Here is an 18,981-nt window from a genome sequence, read left to right as displayed (position 1 = left end):
GTAAACTTCCTTGCAAATAAACATGAGTCTTTTAAGATCTTTGAAATATTTTGTAAAAAGGTTCAAAATGAAAAAGGGTTTTGAATGTTAAATTGAAGCAAAACTCAATTTACAATCAAATTTAACGAAAACTAAAATTACTCCATCCGTAAGGGGCCCATAGGTTTTTTTTTATTTTTTTTTTCAAAAACATAATTTACAATTTAATTTAAAATTAATGGTCCAAGCAAGAATCGAACTTGCGCCTTCTGCATTATTAATAGAACACTCAAATCAACTGAACTAATAAACACATTATGTTACACATAAATAGTGTCGCTAATTCCTATTGATTTTCGTTAATTTTTTTTAATCAATTAAAGCATTTTTACACTTCATTATTCCAAAAAACTATTTCCAAAACTATCTCCACAAACTCCCTTGATAATTATTTTCACTCTAATAATTATTTAATTATTAATGGCATTTCAAGTAAATTATTTTCTTAAGGGAATTACAAGTAAATTGTTCTTCCGAATATAAATTTTTCTACTTGATTTTGTCAAAAAAAAATTTCATGAATTTTCTTATGCATATAATTTAAAAAAATCACAAAAGTCGCTTGTATAATCTACTTCTTTTAGATCATATAAAAAAGAAATGAACATCAATTTACCTAAAAAATTATTAATAGACATTTTTATTATAAAAAAATTGTATTATTATTTTATTATTAAAACAATGAGTTAAAAAAAATAATTTTACCTTATTAATTTAAATATTAATGTGATTTCAAGAAAACAATTTTACTAATGAATTTTTTTTTATATTTTCAGTTGTTTTCATATTTTTTTATTATGTAAAAATTAATTTTTTTCACCCAATCAAAATTAATCATAAAATTACTTTTCAGCAAACTTATCAAAATAAAAATTATTTCTGATTAAAATTAATTATAACTAATCGATTACTTCCATAAAAAATTTATTGATTACACATATAATCAATTATTAAAATAATTTAATTTTCCCAAAGACTAAATTAAAAAAATTAAATTAAATATTTAAAAATTCACAAAGTATTCATCACCTTTGTGTAAAACCAATTTCAAACGAATCTCCTTCTCCCTCTTCTTGCTCTTCTTCTTCCACCCCAAACCAAACCCTAGAAAAAACAACGACACTGATCCTCTCTTGCTCTCAATTTCCATGCAAATTCTGCCAAACTAGCCTGTGTCTCCTTTTTCTCTCTCAGCCATGGTCGGAAAAACAATGTCCATGGCGGCGACTTCCCGCGAAAAGCTGGCGAGTCTCGTGAACGCCGCCAAGCTGGCCATCGACATCCCTTCGAAGCTAGAATCGCTGCGCCAACTCCGCCACGAACTTCCCCCCGAAGACCCCGTTCTCCTCACCGAGTTCCTCCCCTCGCTCTTCCTCTTCCACTCCGATCGCTTCGGCCCCGTTCGCAAATTCCTCACCGAGTAAGTACCCCACTTTCCCCTGATGAGCATTTGCAAAATTGATTTTGGTTAGTAAAAATTGATTTTTTTAGCGAAGCGGGTTTATGTTTGGATGCTTTTATTTATCTTGAATGCAAGTTTGCTGTAGAATTTTAGTGTAATGTTTGGATGCAAAAGCTACCTTTTATCACTTATATGAAGTCTAGTGTGTTTGGATTGGATTCAGTTTTCCCACAATCAATTCCAATTCCACCTTGAAAGCCAAAGCAACATATAGTTGCTTCCACTTTTTCAAAATTTTTATTACCATGATTTTGGGTGCCAGGATTGATTCTGGAAGCTATCCTTCCCTCACTCTTCCTCTTCCGCTCCAATGCCTCGGCCCCGTTTGCAAATTCGTCACTGAGGACACCTTTTTCCCGTTGGTCTCTAAGTTATTCTTAGTGTGTGTTTGGATGAGTGATTGCAAAATTGAATTTGAATGAAATTGATTTTCAAGCGAAGTGATATATATCTTAAATGCAAACCTGCTATAAAAACTTAGTGTAAATTTTTCAAAGCAATGCCAAAGCTAGTTTTTATTACTTGTAGTCAAACTGAGGTTTTGAGGTAAAGTCAATTTTTATCTGGCAATAACCAAACACCTATATTTTTGTAAAATCAATTCTCGTTATTCCACCATGAAACCGAACCCACTCAAACTTTTAATATATTGAATTGGTGTGTGGAATTGAAATTTGAGGTGGACCTCTTTTTATTTTTATTTTATTTTTTGGTTTCAGGATGCTTGGGGAGATTGGATTGAAGAACACAGAGTTCTTGTCCAACATTGTGCCTGTGCTTATTGATTTATTGGATGACGACACGCCGGCGGTTGTTCGCCAAGTTCTACTGTGCGGAACTGACTTGTTTCGCGCCACTCTTGAGAAAATTGTGGTTCAGGTGAGTGTTTTGTTTTGAATGGCAACTGCATTCGCTGTTTTGTGACAAAATTGGTGATGAGTGTAGTTGTCGTGGTACAAGTTATTCTTGGTTTTGACCGTGTCTTAGTGTGGTTACTTGACTTTTTGTGATTTTTGGTGTGTCAGTGTTATGTGGATTTGTTCTGAAATTCGTGCAACTGAATGGCAATTTGAGAACTGAGTTTTATTTTAGATTTTTCGCTCGTTGGGATAGATGTTAGTTAGATTTCATAGATAGTTGATGTTCTATAGGGAATCATGGTTTGAGACTGCGATATTAGCCACAACTTCCAAGTTTTTTCGGCTTGCTGCAATCACATTGCAACCACAATTGTGGCCGCATTTTCCTGCAATGTCAAGGATTGCGATGAAACTGCAACTGTAATCTGAAACCTGTTTGTAAAGTGGGGGAAACATTGGTTAGTGAAATTGATTTTTTTATGAATTAAGAAACAGGAAAAGTGAGGGAAGTTGTCACGTTAATACCAACATAATTTTTCTTGGGTTTATGATATGTTGACAGGGACTGCCACCTGTCCAAATCTGGTTCTAAGCTTAAAATTTTTGGAAAGCCTTTGACTTCTATCAACCTGTGTTTTTTTCCCCTTCTTGGTACAGTATTATAATTTATAACTAGAAGTCTAGAATATCTTATATAAAGTGATAAAGCAAGTATTCTATTCATCATTTCATATATAAACAAACTCAGTCGATGAATAAGAAAAAGCTGGGAAATATTTGGTAGCTATACTATTTAAAATTTTAAATATCTTATAGCAGTTATCTCTCATCGTATTACCTCATGTATACATTTTATGATATCAACATTCTCATTTTGGTTTTATTTTTAGGGTCTATACTCTAGTGATTTAGATGGTGCCCTTGAATCTGCTTGGGCATGGATGCTTAAATTCAAAGACAAAGTGTACTCAATAGCTTTTCAAGTAAGTTATTGCTCTCATTGAAAGTATGAAGTTACCTGTTTTGGTTTATTGTCTGATGGTTGTACTTGGTAACATGTTTGAAAGCATGGAAGTGGTGGCGCAAAGCTGCTGGCACTGAAGTTTGTTGAGGCAGTTATTCGTCTTTACACACCTGATCCCAATGGTTCCTCAGAGCCCACTTCTCATCAAGGTATTACATTGAGATTGGTTGGGTAAAAGGATGCTTGTGCCAATCTGTTGTTTTCATCATACTTAAATCACTTGCTTTTATGGCTTCTCACTTTTTTATAGGAAGGCCTGTGGAATTTAATATATTATGGCTCAGGCGGGGTCATCCTGTACTTAACATTGGAGATTTGAAAATTGAAGCCAGCCATCGTTTGGGTCTCTTGCTTGATCAACTCAGATTTCCAACTGTGAAGTCCCTTAGTAACTCAGTAATCATTGTGCTGATTAAAAGGTATTTGATCTTTTATTTTACTCCTTTTGATTTTCTGTCCAATGTGACTGCTTAAAAAATCATGACTTCATATTTTGTTCTTGATGACACATGCATAATGATGATCAGTTGGCCAGTATTTACTTGCATACTCTCACAGATGCACATACAGAATTTTATTTTGTTAGAACTTCCTGATGATACTTCTGTGATGATTAGATGATTAATATTTGATTGCTTCTCTTACTCTTAGACACCTGCACAAATGCACATGCATGCACAAAGAAAGAGAGAGAGGATGTCTTTCAATCCAATATAATCAACTTATTTGACTGGGTTTTGTTTGGAAGAAAACTGACGCTCATTTTGTAAATTGAGGATTGTTCTAAGACTGTCAATCAATTATTTTTTATTACTTGCAATTACTGCTAACTGTTGACGCTGTTTGTAAAAGTCCATTATTATGATTGTTACTTTCTTAGTATTTACTTCCTTATTGGTCTATTTCCAGTCTATCAGCCATTGCATTTGACAGGCCTGCATTCTATGGCCGCATCTTGCCAGTTTTGCTCAGTTTGGAACCTTCCAGCTCTGTTGTTAATGGGGTCTGTGTATCAGCTACACATTTTGCTTTGAAGAATGCCTTTGTTACTTGCTCGAAATGTACACATCCAAGTGCTGCTCCGGTAATTCTATTAGACTAAATGTGCTTGACATCTTTATTGTTTACTGTGATTGATATAGTTGTTGTGTGAGAACAACAAAATCTGTCACGAGTGATCCATGTTTGGTGTATCAACGAGTGTTACGTTGACTGCTTTGGTCTAGCTTATTTTAGAGAGAAAATCGCTTATTTTTACTAGCTTCATGAGAGCTGAAAATGTCAACATAGCTTTGAATATTATGACATTCAGCGTGTTAAATTGTGGGCATAGCAGCATTGTCACACTATTGCGCCATGGGATTCAGTGGAAACATGATTGCGACATCATTATTTTGCGGAGTCCATAATAAGATAAAGGCAATCATGGCTGTCTTATGGGCCTTGCAGGTTTGTGTCACGTTGTGGGTGTTGTGTACCCAGTCAGGCACAGCACAATGGTGAAATTTTCCAATGTGTTGTAGACATTGAATCTGGTGACTGGTGAGTGGGTTGGGGACAGAAGGTGGTGTTTAGGGTTCAGCATTCAAAAAGAAAAAAAAAACCAGGTCATGTGTGGGTTCAGGTATGGGCCTTGCGGGGGGCTGCACTCAAAATTTACACTGGTTTCTTAAAAACTCACATGCAGATGGTTAAGTTGTGTCATGTGAGACTTTATAACTCCTCTGTTTATTATTATTTTTTTGTTTAGTCTGAATAGTCAATTCAATTGGGCTGCAATTTTCCATTAAAAAGCCCAACAAATAGCCTTTTATTTTCCCTTTCGATGTTGTGAATTTTTAAAACTCATCCTCTGTTTATTATTTTTAATTTTGTTATCTGGTTAGTTAATTTGATTGCAATTTTAAACCATAAAGCCCAACAGATAGCCTTCTATTTTCCCATGCTACACTCTTTTCATTCTTCACATTTCCAATTCATTCCCTATCAAGAAGATTGGCAGTCACTTAACACTCAAAAGCTTCTCTGTTCTCCATCACGTTTTCAATTTTTTATACATATATGTAATTGTAATATATATATATATATATATATATATATATTTTATATTTCAACCACTATGTGGCTTCCGCTATTTGCCCACGAATCTTTCCACTATATGATATAGTGGATTTTTTCAGCTTTTTCTAATTTTCTGTGATCTGCTATTGAAAACACTGATGATGTTTTCCTTAAATGACTTTATGAGTAATCGGGTGCATACTCATAATTAAGAGGCTTGGTCTGAAATGGTGTTATAGAAAACTGATTATTTTTTGTTTTGATAGTGGAGAGATCGTTTGGCAGAGGCCTTGAAGGAAATGCAGTCAGAAGGAAAGGCAGATCGGGTGTTCCACCTAATCTCTGCTAGTAATGGAACCATAGAGAGAGAGAAAGATGATCAACCTGTTATCAAGGTACCACCCTCTTCCTGGGATGTTTATTTATTTAATTTAATTATTTTTAATTGTTTTGTTTCTTACATACATATTTGCACTCTGAACATGTAAATATGGAAGTCGTGTATTAAGCTGAATGAAATATTAGCTGTATGCCTATCAATGTTATCAATGGCGAATGCCGGGATGTGGTGGAAGGCCAAAATTCCCCCATATAGACATGCAATTGCTGCCTATGGCGCTGCCATGGTAGGCCTACCTTCACAAATTGCCTATGGTGGTTGGCAAAAATCTGCCATGCCATTCCGGTATAGCAGCCATGGGGCCACCATTTAACAACACTGATGCCTATATATATAGACAATTGAATTGATAGCTCAATTATTATTATTATTATTATTATTATTATTATTATTATTATTATTATTATTATTATTTACAGAAGAGATAGATGATACTCAGTTTCAAAATTTCTGTTGTTTTTTGAAAATAGGTTTTGTTCCATTATTTTTCTTGCTTTAGAAAATTAAGATGACATTAATTATTTATATCCAACTTTATTATTGTCTCCTGGTATCTCCAATAAATGGAACGAAAAATAAAGCACTGATGTAGTGTAATCTTCATGTATAATGAAATTGTCCAGCTGCTTGCCATATGTTGTTTGGTGATAAATTTTCCTGTCCAATGGCAGTACTGTAAATTTCTTGAGAAACATATTCATTTGGAATTGGAGGGCAACCATGCATGATGCATATACACAGGTTACTTTGTCTAGTATTTTGTCATGATTGAGGTATTTAATATTTTCTGATGGTTATGATCCCACATTAGGTAGATATATGGCCAAAATAATCATAGTGACTTGAACAATCCTTTTCTCTTGAGTTAGACTTGGTATATTTTCAATTCTAATTTGGTATTAGACCCTATCCTAGTTAGGTCACCACTGCAAATGTCTAGTCGTGCAGATTTCGTCCTTAGCTTGAAGGAGGTGTTTTAGATTGTATGTTGGCTGGGCATATTTACTTTTTATATTGACTTGGACAATCCTCCTCACTTGAGCTAGTTTTTGGGGTTATGTCTCTTCCATTCTCAATTGTAATATTTCCATGAATTGAAGCTATTTAATTGCTTTCTTAACTTAATATTTGCTTTTACCATAAATGATAAATATTTTGAAATAGGAGTAAATGTAGAAATGCAAACAGTTGGAGTTGTGGTTGCAATAACAAGTGGTTTTGGTTAGTTGCATGGAATTTTGTGCACAAAAGAAAGATTTTCAATAGCATTTAATACGGGTAGGACATCATGGTATTGCTCTTCAATTCTTGCTCACTGTGTTCTTTTATTTATTTATTTTTTCAGGAAGAGGAACCTGCAACAAATTCTGGCGATTCAGTGCAGAATAATTTGGCAAGAAAACGATCAGGATCACAAATTGGAGGTGATTTAGCTGAAGATGAAGAAACTCCTGGAAAACGGGTCAGGACAACTGTTGTTGCTTTGGAAGAGCCTAAGGAGTTAGATGAATGTACCACTACCTACTCTCAGGATGAGACTCCAACTGTACCAACATCTTCAAAAGGAGATGTGGATAATGGGCCTGTACGGCAACTTGTTGCCACATTTGGTGCTTTGATTGCTCAAGGTGAAAGAGCTGTTGGACATTTGGAAATTCTCATCTCAAGTATTTCTGCTGACTTGCTAGCTGAGGTGGTGATGGCAAATATGAAAAACCTACCTCTGAATTACCCTAATGCTGAAGGAAATGATGAACAGCTGCAAGACATTAGTATGATTGGTTCTGATGACAAGGCTAAATATCCACCATCATTTGTAGCTGCTGTTATGTCACTTTCTAGTACTTTCCCGCCAATAGCTTCCCTTCTTGATGCGCATCAATCAGTGTCCAATGAGGTAGTGGTGTAATTATTAATTTTATTTATCTGGTATTTTTGGTTTTTAGGCCTTATCTTTTTGTTTTTCAATTTACTACCAGTCCCTTTCATTTGTAATGGTTTAATCTGTCTATTTTTCTGTATCATATTTCTGAGAGTCGTCTTTTGAGTAACTCTTTGATGTACACAAATATTGCAGAAGTCACAAGTGGAGGAAGAAATTTCTGCAACTGCTGCAAATAGTGGTGCTGTGGATTCTGGCATGAATATTGAATCTGAAAATATACCATCGCCTATTGATTTTCCATCTTCTGATGCCAGTATACCTGGAGTAGAGAATGGCTGCACAACTATGCCTCCTGACATCCATGATGTTGGAAACTCAGAGAGTGGAATCCCTGGCCTAGATTCTTTTGGTCGTAGTGATTCTGTGTCACAAACTTCTGCTCCTTCCTTATTGGTTTCCACTGAAATATGCCTAGAAGATGGCAGTCAAGAGCAGGATACAAGTTTGGATCAGAGGTCACCTCTGAACGTAGCTCCATCAATATCAACAGATAGGTCTGAGGAGCTGAGCCCAAAAGCGGCTGTTAGAGATGTCAATAGCTTGGTGTCCTCAACAGCTACTTCAGTTGTGCCTCCCCGATTAGTCTTGCCAAAGATGATTGCTCCTGTTGTTGACCTTGAAGATGAACAAAAGGATCATTTGCAAAAGTCATGTTTTATGCGTATTATTGATGCATATAAGCAAATAGCTGTAGCTGGAGGCACCAACATTCGTTTTTCGATACTTGCTTATTTAGGAGTTGAGGTGAAAATTCTTTGCTTACCATCAATTATTATTTCTCTCTCTATTCTTAAATGCTTTCAAATTGTGTAATTTAGACATCCCTAAGATCCCAATATCAATGCTAGACTTAATAGTATGTGTATGTGTGTGTGTGCACACGTTTGTTTTTGCTTACAGCCACTTTATAATTAATACTGTGCTCTCTTTTTTATTGTTCATGCAGTTTCCCTTGGAATTAGACCCGTGGAAACTATTACAGAAGCATATTTTGATTGATTACATTAGTCATGAGGTGAGCTCTTGTCTCAAGTGTTACGGTTTCTGTGCCAATTTCTTTAAGTATTAGCTTTGACGTGAGTAAAACAGTGAAGCACACTATTTCCAGCTCCTTACCCCATAATTAAAAGAAATAAAGAGTAATGCATGTTACCTTCTTTTTTCATATTTGTTTGTTTCATTTTCATCAATTTAATGTTAAAAAAATAGACCATCCTAATTTGCCTTTAAATTTTGTTTTTCCTTTCTGGGAAAGAGAGGATTTATATTTCTCTAAAATCAATTAAGAACTGGTTTTGAAAAGGTAGGGTTTTTCCTTAGGACAACTGTATTTTGCAAATTTGAAGTTGTGGAGCTGACCTCTTATAATCATTAGAGATACATTATCCAGATGGGTTCAATTTGTCATATGCATGTTTAGTTGTATTAGATTTAGAGTTGATATGTATTGTTCTGTAAGTGTAATGGGCACTGTTGTTTATAGAGCTAAATCAGGTATGAGTATAAATCAAGTTTATGTGTCTTGTAGTTGGACATCTAATATGCTACAGATTTGATGGACACTGCTATTTGGTTTAAATAATTTAGATAAGCTAGTGGCTATTATGTGCAAGGTGCATTTATTTATAAATGCTGACAATGATTACCTAATGTCTCAGGGACATGAGTTGACATTGCGTGTCCTCTACAGATTATTTGGTGAGGCTGAAGAGGAGCCTGACTTCTTTTCTTCCACAACAGCAGCTTCTGTATATGAAAATTTCCTCCTTACAGTGGTCTGTGCCCCTTTTTTCTTGATTCTTTTGTCCATTTGCAAGGCATGAATTGAGCTTTTGGTTCACTTCAATTGCAGGCAGAAGCACTTAGAGATTCCTTTCCACCTTCAGATAAATCATTAAGTAAATTGCTTGGTGAATCTCCTTATTTACCAAAATCAGTTCTGAAAATTTTAGAAAACATGTGTTCTCCTGGAAATGGGGATAAAGGTGAAAAGGAGTTGCACTCACTGAATGCAGATAGAGTTACTCAAGGTCTAAGTACTGTATGGAGTTTGATTCTTCTAAGGCCTCCCATTCGAGATACTTGCTTACAAATTGCTCTACAGGTTTTTTTCTCCTACTTTTGTTATACTAACTTTGATGTTTGCTTAGTTGTTGTTAGTCATAATTCCTCATTGGTTTTCTTTCTTCATATGTATAAATTGAACTTTAAGTGGGTGGCTTAATGATATTGCCCCTTGCTTTTCTCCTTGAATTGTAGAAACTAAATTTTCAAACCTTCTGTCCTCTTGTAATTGTAATTTTTTGGCTTACATCTGATCTTTTCCTTAATTTTGATTTTTTTCCTTTTTCAATTAAAGAGTGCAGTGCATCATCTGGAAGAAGTGCGTATGAAGGCGATACGTCTGGTACATTAAGCATTAAATTCCTGTTGAAACATTTATTTGACTGCAAACAGAATGTCTTACAATTTGAGCTCATATTGCAGGTGGCAAATAAGCTTTATCCTTTGTCATCCATTTCTAAGCAAATAGAAGATTTTGCAAAGGAAATGCTTTTCTCAGTGATGAGTGGGGATGCATCTGAAGCTACTGATATTGAATGTTCCATTGCTGATTCAGAAAAGGTATTCACATATTTATAGATTTACTTTTTTTTTTGTTAGAGTCCTCTTGATGGAAAGTTTGTGTCATTTCTTCTTGTTGAGATATGATAGTTTGCTTTTTTCTTTTCCATCCTTTTCATTTTCAGGGACCTGATGTTGAGAAGGTTCCAAACGAACAATCATCATTGAGTGGCAGCACTAAAGATGTCACCTCAGATAATCGTCAATCATGCACATCTGAGAGTGTCTCACCAGATTCAGTTTCTGAGGCTCAGAGGTGCATGTCATTGTATTTTGCTTTGTGTACAAAGGTATTGTTTTATTTCCTAGTTTTCACAGTATACATCCTTTTATATTCTGTAACTCATGTTCTGTTATTTGATTAAAAGTAATACATATTGATGCTTTATGATGACAGAAACATTCTCTCTTTCGCCAAATATTTGTCATCTATAGAAGTACATCAAAGGCAGTGAAGCAGGTTTCAGTTTTTGGAATATGGGATCTAGTGAATATTGTCAACTATTTGTTGTTCTGTCACTGGGTTATATCATTAATTGTATAATGCAGGCAGTACATCGCCAAATTCCAATACTAGTACGTACTATGGGCTCATCTTCAGATCTCCTTGAAATTATTTCAGATCCCCCAAATGGAAGCGAGAATCTTCTAATGCAGGTTTACTGTCTTACCTTATATAATTTTTTAATGAGTGTTGAAAATTTTGAATATATTGAATATTGATAATTTTACATTGACCATGTCAGGTATTGCAAACACTTACAGATGGTACGATCCCTTCTAAGGATTTAATATGTACTGTGAAAAGGTTGCATGATTCAAAACTCAAGGTATTTTAAAGTGTTAGCCCTATCAGTTTTAAAGTGAAATTTCCGAATATGGTTAATAACTGGTTGATTCTATACAGGATGCAGAGTTTCTTATTCCGATATTACCATTCCTATCAAATGATGAGGTTCTCCCTATTTTTCTTTCAATTGGATGTCAATTCGTTGTTGCTTTTTACTTTTCCAATTAAAATTTTGATTTATTTATATCATGAAAAAAATTGAATTCATTGATGGATTTGATTCAAGACCCTTTTATCTTTAGGTATATCTTTTTGTCCTTTTCTTTCTAATTATCTTGGATGACATTGCTTTTCATTTGGTGGACATATTTTAACAATTCTTTTGACAGGTAATGCCCATTTTTTCTCACATTGTGAATCTTCCTTTAGAGAAGTTCCAAGCGGCACTTGGGCGCATATTACAGGTATTATTTATTCCTTAACAGTCATTAGTCAGAGTTTCTGACTTAGGGAGACGTGTTCCTTAAAGCTTAAGTGGAACTAGAACCCAATATATGGAATGTAAGCTTTTGGATGTATTATAATTTGGGTTGGGCTTAGCTCAACCTTACAAAATCGGATTGTAAGGTGAAAGTAGCCCCTCTACTTATATACAGTATTTTGGCAATATCACTTATAACACAGGGACTGCGTGGCGGTCTTTGGCGATGATGATGGGCTGTTCATCCGTGAAATAAAAAACAGAAACATTAACAAAACAAAGTGCAAAAAATAAGGCCTGGCAAATTAAACAGTCTCAGAATGGCCTGAAACTGACTGGGCTTTGTGCGCCTCAGTTCAGGGCGCATGGCACTGAAAACGGAGGCCGGAAACATGGCCAGACATGCCACCACCAGCCGGAACAGTGGGGTGCTTAAATGCTGTTTGGCATGCAAAGGAAGACGCGTGAGAGAGCGTCGAAGCTCCGATTAGGTCGCCATCACCACCATCGTGCAGATCGGTGGATGGCAATGTTGGTGATGGGGTCACCGAATGGAAAGGTTGCCGGAGCTCTGGTGGCAGAAGGCAGGTGCTGCCGGAAAATGCTGTTGAATGACAGGGAGGTCGCCGGAGAGCGTCAAATGTCAAGGGGATTGCGGCGTTGGGTTCGCCAGCAAGTGGTGCTTCTGATTGGAGGGTCACGCTGGCGAGATGACTGCACAGTGGCAGTGTAAGTGTGCTCGCAGCATATGCATTACTGTTCTTGCGAAAGGAACACTGCGGCGAATAGGTGAAAAATTGCCGGAAAGAGGGACAATTAGTAGAGAGGTCCACCAGCGATTTTTCGTTCTTCCTCTGTCATGAATAATCTAAGCTCTGATACCATATAACAGTGTTTTACTGAAAGTGTTGTGTTGTTAAGGATGGCCCACTAATCCTTTATTTATAATGAGCAAATGGGATCTACATTAATTACATAGAATCAATCTAATCCAAGTAATAATAAACAAATCCCTAATTGCTTTCTAATGATATTTAAGAGAATAATATATAATTCTAACATCACTAGTCAATGTGGGATCTCCAACACACCTCCTCACGCCAAGGACTAGACATTTGCAGGTGGTTTGATAACGGTTGATAGGTCCAACAACCATACTAGTGGATAGTGGCATGGAGTGGCTGGCCCCCAAAAATGCTATGGCATGATAGTGGTAGTAGGACTACCACTATTTTGGTCCCTGCCAAAGTAGTGTTTGGGGCACAATATTGGTTATAGTCTTAAAAAGTACTGTTTTTATTTATTTATTAAATTATCATAAAAATCCAATGAACAATACCTCATTTGTTAGGATTAACCCTACACTCAGAAATTTAGCACTTGTATTGAAGTGTTAACTTCCATAATCAGTAAAGTTTGCGGGATGTACACTCCACAGTATTTTAATAAATAATTAGTTCTGAACCGTTAAGTACATTTTTGTAGTTGATTAATTGCAGAATTCTTTTACAGGGATCATCACAATCAGGTCCAGTTCTTACTCCGGCTGAAGTTTTAATTGCAATTCATGGAATTGATCCTGAAAAGGACGGAATTGCCTTGAAAAAGGTAGGTATCTGATGATGATTGGTTTTATGCATTGGGTTTATTTAATGAAGACACATTGCACAACTGAGGTGTTTATATGCAGGTCACAGACGCATGCAATGCTTGCTTTGAGCAGCGGCAAACTTTTACTCAAGAAGTTCTTGCCAGAGTTTTGAATCAGTTGGTGTGTTATGTGGAAATTGTTTTATATATTTGGAATGCGTATTCAACTTAGTTGATCTCACAAGGCAAATGATCTTCCTTGCAGGTTGAGCAGATTCCTCCTCCTTTACTGTTCATGCGTACTGTATTACAAGCAATTGGTGCTTTTCCAACACTGGTAAGAAGCTTACTTATCCTGGAAAATGTAATAATGCTAAGAAACAAATTTGGTTGTTTATTGTGGACCAGGATTTAGGAATCCAACTTTTAGTTGATTGTTTACAGCTTTCAAATATAGCTCTAGTTTTGAAGCCCTGGATATATATTAATCAAAGCTTTGCCATTTATATTTTCCCCATTGACCCGTTAATATGCTACCTTTGATGCATACTGTATTACAAGCAATTGGTGCTTTTCCAACACGGGTAAGAAGCTTACTTATCCTGGAAAATGTAATAATGCTAAGAAACAAATTTGGCTGTTTATTGTGGACCAGGATTTAGGAATCCAACTTTTAGTTGATTGTTTACGGCTTTCAAATATAGCTCTAGTTTTGAAGCCCCGGATATATATTTCATCAAAGCTCTGCCCTTTATATTTTCCCTATTGACCCTTTAATTCCTTATTTTCCAGTTGACAAGATTCTACCATCATTCCTTGTTATCTGTTTCTGTTGTTTAGTTTGAATATGATATATTTGTACAAATTATTGACTTGTATAAATTGCTATAGGTGGACTTTATAATGGGGATTCTTTCTCGCCTTGTGACAAAGCAGGTGAATATATTATTGTTATCTGTTTTTGTAATTTATTCAATTCTTGAGTGTACTTGTATATCAAATGAACTGCTACAGATATGGAAATACCCTAAGTTGTGGGTGGGATTCTTGAAGTGTGTGCAGTTGACAAAACCACAGTCATTTGGCATTTTGCTTCAGGTATTATCATCTCTGTTTACTCCTTTTATCATGAACTTAATAACTTTTTTTTTTTTTTGAACTTATGGTACAGTTGTTATCTCTATTCTGCATCATCTAACATTACGAATTAGTTTTCACTGTCTCAGTTCATCATTGAACCCTACCATACCATACCTATTTATATGATGAACGTATAACTTAAACAAGAACGGAAATATCAGTTATCAATATAATATAGGAAGATTCATCATGTGGCTGACATGAAATATGTGGAACAGTAGCAACAGATAAACTTTCTTGTTGATTTCTAGGGTTAACTGTTAAGCTACATAAATATATTGTTTTTACTTTTTGGTTAAATTAGTTATTTAGTCCTTTAATTTATTTTTTAAATTCAATTTGGTCCTATAATTTTTTTAAGTTTAATTTGGTCCTCTAATTTTTTAAATCGATTAAATTTGGTCCTTAAGTCTAAATTGTAAGAAATCACACTTTGTGGTGGTTCAAAACCGTCACTAAATTGTTTTAAACTGTCACAAAATGAACATTTTCCAAAAAAATGAATCAATTTTAAAAATTAGAGGACCAAATTGAACCCAAAAAAATTAAAGGACCAAATTGAACCTAAATAATAAATTAGATGACCAAAAAACTAATTTAACCTTGCTTTTTTTGGGTATAACAGTTGTAATGAGATTTGAACTTATAATAGCCTCATGCAAATTCCCTGGGCTGCTCACCACTAGCCCAATCCTAAATTCCTAATAGCTTTCATAAGTATATTGTTTAAGAATATAATGCTGCTTTCGTTGTAATCAGTATTCTATTCCAAGCCATTAGCACCAACATGGACATAACATAATGGAGTGACATCATACTATGTTGCTGTTACTTTCAATTTGTACTTTGTTCTATTAAATCGTAAGATTTTCTTGCATTTCCTTGTGACTATTGAGGGAGCTCTATGCATGCTAGATTAATGATACAATATGGAAATATGACTGCAGTAGTTTGATTATTATTATTATTTGAATTGAGGGAGATTGCATGGTCTGTATTCTTAAGAAATATTTTTGATGGCATTCAACAGTAGAGCTTGATTCTCTGCTATTAAGAGACGCCTCACTTCTGTATACCAAATGGGTTTGAGAAGAGTTAATAAAATGAAAAATGCAGTTGCTTTTAATTAGTTTTTTAAATAATTGTTCTCATTAAATCATCAAATTAAGCGAGTCATTGCATTTTCCTTGATTTTTCACTAATTCGGTTTAATATATTTTCTTTGCTTTTGATGAGGAAAATTGTGGCAGAAGGGAACCCAAAAGGAATAAAGAAAAAAGTGCTTATTAATTATGTAAAAATAGGAGAAATAGAGAGATATTTGTCTTGAGACCGCACGTCAGAGTATGCTGTGGATGCGTTTATATAGGACAATTACATCAATTGTACATAAATAGAGGATATTCTGTTTCCTCCAAATCAAAGATAATGTCCCTATTATTAATAGAATCAGACTATTAATTCTGATTTCAACAAATTAAATACCCTTCTATTATTTTTCTTGGGGTCCAAATATACCTTGTTCTTTGGCGTTTCTGTTTTTTGGATGGTATTTCTGAGAGCCTTTTAGATTTTAAAACAACTGTTCTAAATTTCTAATGCGTTTTCTGGTGGTGTATTCTTGCAACCAGCTGCCTCCAGCACAATTGGAAAATGCATTAAATAGAATTGCAGCCTTGAAGGCACCATTGATTGCGCATGCAAGCCAGCCAGATATACAATCTAAACTTCCGAGGTTTAAGATTCACTAGGCACAAAAATGCCGGCAAATTTACCTTTTTTTCTGCCCTTCTACTCTATCTATTTCTTTTTGAGGGTGAATTTGTTTTATTCTTGTTTTATTATCATTTTTTTTGGTCTCCAACTTGTTTATTATGTTTGCTGACAATATTGATTCTGAGTTTTTGAATGTGTTTAGGGCTGTGCTGGTTGTTCTGGGACTTGCTTCCGATTCTCAGGTTTCAAGTCAAGCACAAACTAGTCAGACACAAACTAGTCAGACACAGACTAGTCAAACACAGACTACTCAGACACAAACTAGTCAAACACAGACTGGTGAGACAAGCAGCTCAGACAAGGACACAGCGACAGAAAAATCAAAGGAATCGTCTACAGCCAGCTAAACTGTAAGCAACCATGATGGAGTGGTGTAATTTACTAATCGACTGAGTCTTAGGTTTGATGAATGAGCCTACCTAACCGAGACTAGCTGCAATGATCTCTCTCCAGACAAAGGAATGAAGAGCCAATATTGATGAATTTAACATATTCAGATAGCTAAATAGTTGGGCCATGTGCTCCGGGTTTTTAACCCCTTTTTTGTACCATTGCATTAGGCAACAGCCTGGCGTGTAAATGTATAGGCGGAATAATGTATATTGGAATGGAATATGTTCCTATTTTGGCCCCAATTTTCGTTTTTCTGCTAGAACTTGCTGTGTTCCTATTAAAATGTGTATATATACATATGTTTAATTCTCCCAGTCCCAGTGGATGCTTTTCTTGCGTTAGTTTTAACTATTGTGCATCTTGTATCTATGGTTAAGACAAGGATCAGTTCAGGAGTATTTTTTGCCGTATTTAATGTACCGTTTGGTTTGCTTTTTGAAATTTTTAGTTATTACAATCTTTGTTTAATTTATTTTCTATGATTTTATATTTAAACACAAAAATACGTCTTTTTTTTTGTCATTATGTAGTCGTACGAAATAAACTTTGCTCAAAATGTGTTAATTTTATAAGCATCAATTTGAGTAGTGAACTTGAAGGATTTGTATGAAACAAAAGCGATTTTCAGTTTATAATCATCCAATGGTTAAAACGTATTAACGAATTAACTTGTAACGGGAAACGGGTGGTTAAAAATGAACAGTGAATAGATTGTTGAAGATTCAATAAGTAACACCATGACGTATAAAAGAGATACAGTAATTGAACTTTTAATAACCCAACCAGTAGTGAAATGATATCTTCAATAATAATTTATGATTATCCACATTTTCAGAAAATGTATCAGGAGTTTAAAAATAAAGCTAAAAATTTAGAAAGAAAATTAAGATAATATTTATTATGTTCTCGAAATAGATTGCAAGCAATGGATTGTTTGAAAGCAAGCAGATTTCATAATAATGAAATCGGTGCAATCTTGAAAAGTTGCGCAAAGGGAATTCATTCTATTTAAAACTGTTTTATAAAGTTCGTAGGTTCAACAAACAAATCAAGTTTTTCAATGTTTAGTAAGAGTGTCTAGATTCCATGTTAGGTCACATGTTTTTTATTTGATTCTTAGTTGTATTTAAACTTTTATTATAAATGATATAATATTAGCTTGTTTCCTTTTAAAAAAATATATTGGATTATACTTCTAAATAAGCCAATATTTATCAAAATATTTATAAAAATGTAAAGGATAAATCATAGATAATATTTTTCTTACTTTTTATTTTGTTGGAAAAAAATTATTGCAACACATTAAAAAGAGCACATAATTATCATTATTTAATGAGTTTAACTTTTATAAATTAACAATTGTATAAAGAATTTTAAACTCTTAATTAATTAAAAACTAACGTAAATATAATTTTTAAATCAATTATAATAAAAATTAATAAAGTTACTGTATATGTCAACTTATAATTAAATAATGATGTAATTTTTTTTACTTTTAACAACATATTTAAATCAAATTCTTATTTGGTATAAGAAGTTGATAACAGATATAGAAAAAAAAATACTATAGAAAAACATGTAACTGATTGAATTGTGTTAAATAATTAAAGTGAAAATTTTGGAGTTTATAATAATTCTAACATATTTAAATATTCCTTTCCGTAACAATTTACTTGGTCGCTAACAAATGATAGGATAAGATAAAATAACATAATTGTCCTATTATGTTATAACTTATAACTAGTTGTTTGTTGCACTATTAGGACATGATTACATTATCATGTCCCTTATCCTATCATGTTGGTCTAGCATCTTGAGAATAATTGAGTTACCAACAATACAATAACATGATAAACATGTACATCTCGATCTATATATATATATATATATATATATATATATATATATATATATATATATATATATATCATATAATATTCAACCTATTGCATAAAATATAGAATATTATTTTTTTAAAAGGAAGAATCATTATATAATTTCATTCATGACTTGAGAAACTTTACATGAAGGGATATAATCAAAATCATGAAAGCTATCATAAAATCTTGAAGCCTTAGCTAGATTATGAGCTACAAGATTAATTTGTCTCTTAACAACACTCACCCTACCATTATAATGAGAAATCTGCTATGCATCTATTTAAAATGAGATCAAAATACGAGATTCCTTTAGAGTAACTTTTGAAAGAATCAACAACACTTTTGCAATCAAGCTAAAAAATGACATTGTGGATGTTGAGTTAACGGATCCAATTGATGGCTTTGGAAAATGCCCAAGTTTCAACTTCCTCTAGGGATGGAATGCCTGATGAAGAAATTATTTTTTCTATGAAGAAGTTCCCATGAGTGCCTCTCAAATAAATATTCGCTCCATA

At 34.1% G+C, this 18,981-nt stretch overlaps 1 protein-coding gene across 3 annotated transcripts; it reads left to right on the top strand.

The window, feature by feature from the left end:
* The first annotated feature begins 1,076 nt into the window (after positions 1-1,076).
* LOC100779360 (uncharacterized) lies at positions 1,077-16,828 on the top strand. 3 transcript variants are annotated; one of them, XM_006576462.4, is made up of 27 exons: positions 1,077-1,459; positions 2,221-2,380; positions 3,252-3,344; positions 3,429-3,534; positions 3,636-3,804; positions 4,295-4,469; positions 5,713-5,841; positions 7,192-7,746; positions 7,924-8,535; positions 8,738-8,806; positions 9,450-9,566; positions 9,644-9,895; positions 10,151-10,198; positions 10,279-10,416; positions 10,542-10,706; positions 10,814-10,876; positions 10,966-11,073; positions 11,163-11,246; positions 11,324-11,371; positions 11,596-11,670; positions 13,200-13,295; positions 13,378-13,458; positions 13,543-13,614; positions 14,169-14,213; positions 14,292-14,375; positions 16,049-16,152; positions 16,336-16,828. In XM_006576462.4, the coding sequence occupies exons 1-27, from the start codon at positions 1,236-1,238 to the stop codon at positions 16,538-16,540; spliced, it is 4,077 nt and encodes a 1,358-aa protein (XP_006576525.3). In that variant the 5' UTR covers positions 1,077-1,235; the 3' UTR covers positions 16,541-16,828. The 3 variants fall into 3 exon arrangements, with proteins under 3 accessions (XP_006576525.3, XP_040870337.1, XP_040870336.1); XM_041014403.1 differs by having other exon boundaries at positions 7,192-7,743; positions 14,169-14,375; XM_041014402.1 differs by having other exon boundaries at positions 14,169-14,375.
* The last annotated feature ends 2,153 nt before the right edge of the window (positions 16,829-18,981 follow it).

The sequence above is a fragment of the Glycine max genome, chromosome 3 (genome assembly GCF_000004515.6).
Source record: "Glycine max cultivar Williams 82 chromosome 3, Glycine_max_v4.0, whole genome shotgun sequence".
NCBI lineage: Eukaryota > Viridiplantae > Streptophyta > Magnoliopsida > Fabales > Fabaceae > Glycine > Glycine max.
Note: the sequence above shows the minus strand (reverse complement) of the source record. Positions and strands in the feature narration are given on the sequence as shown.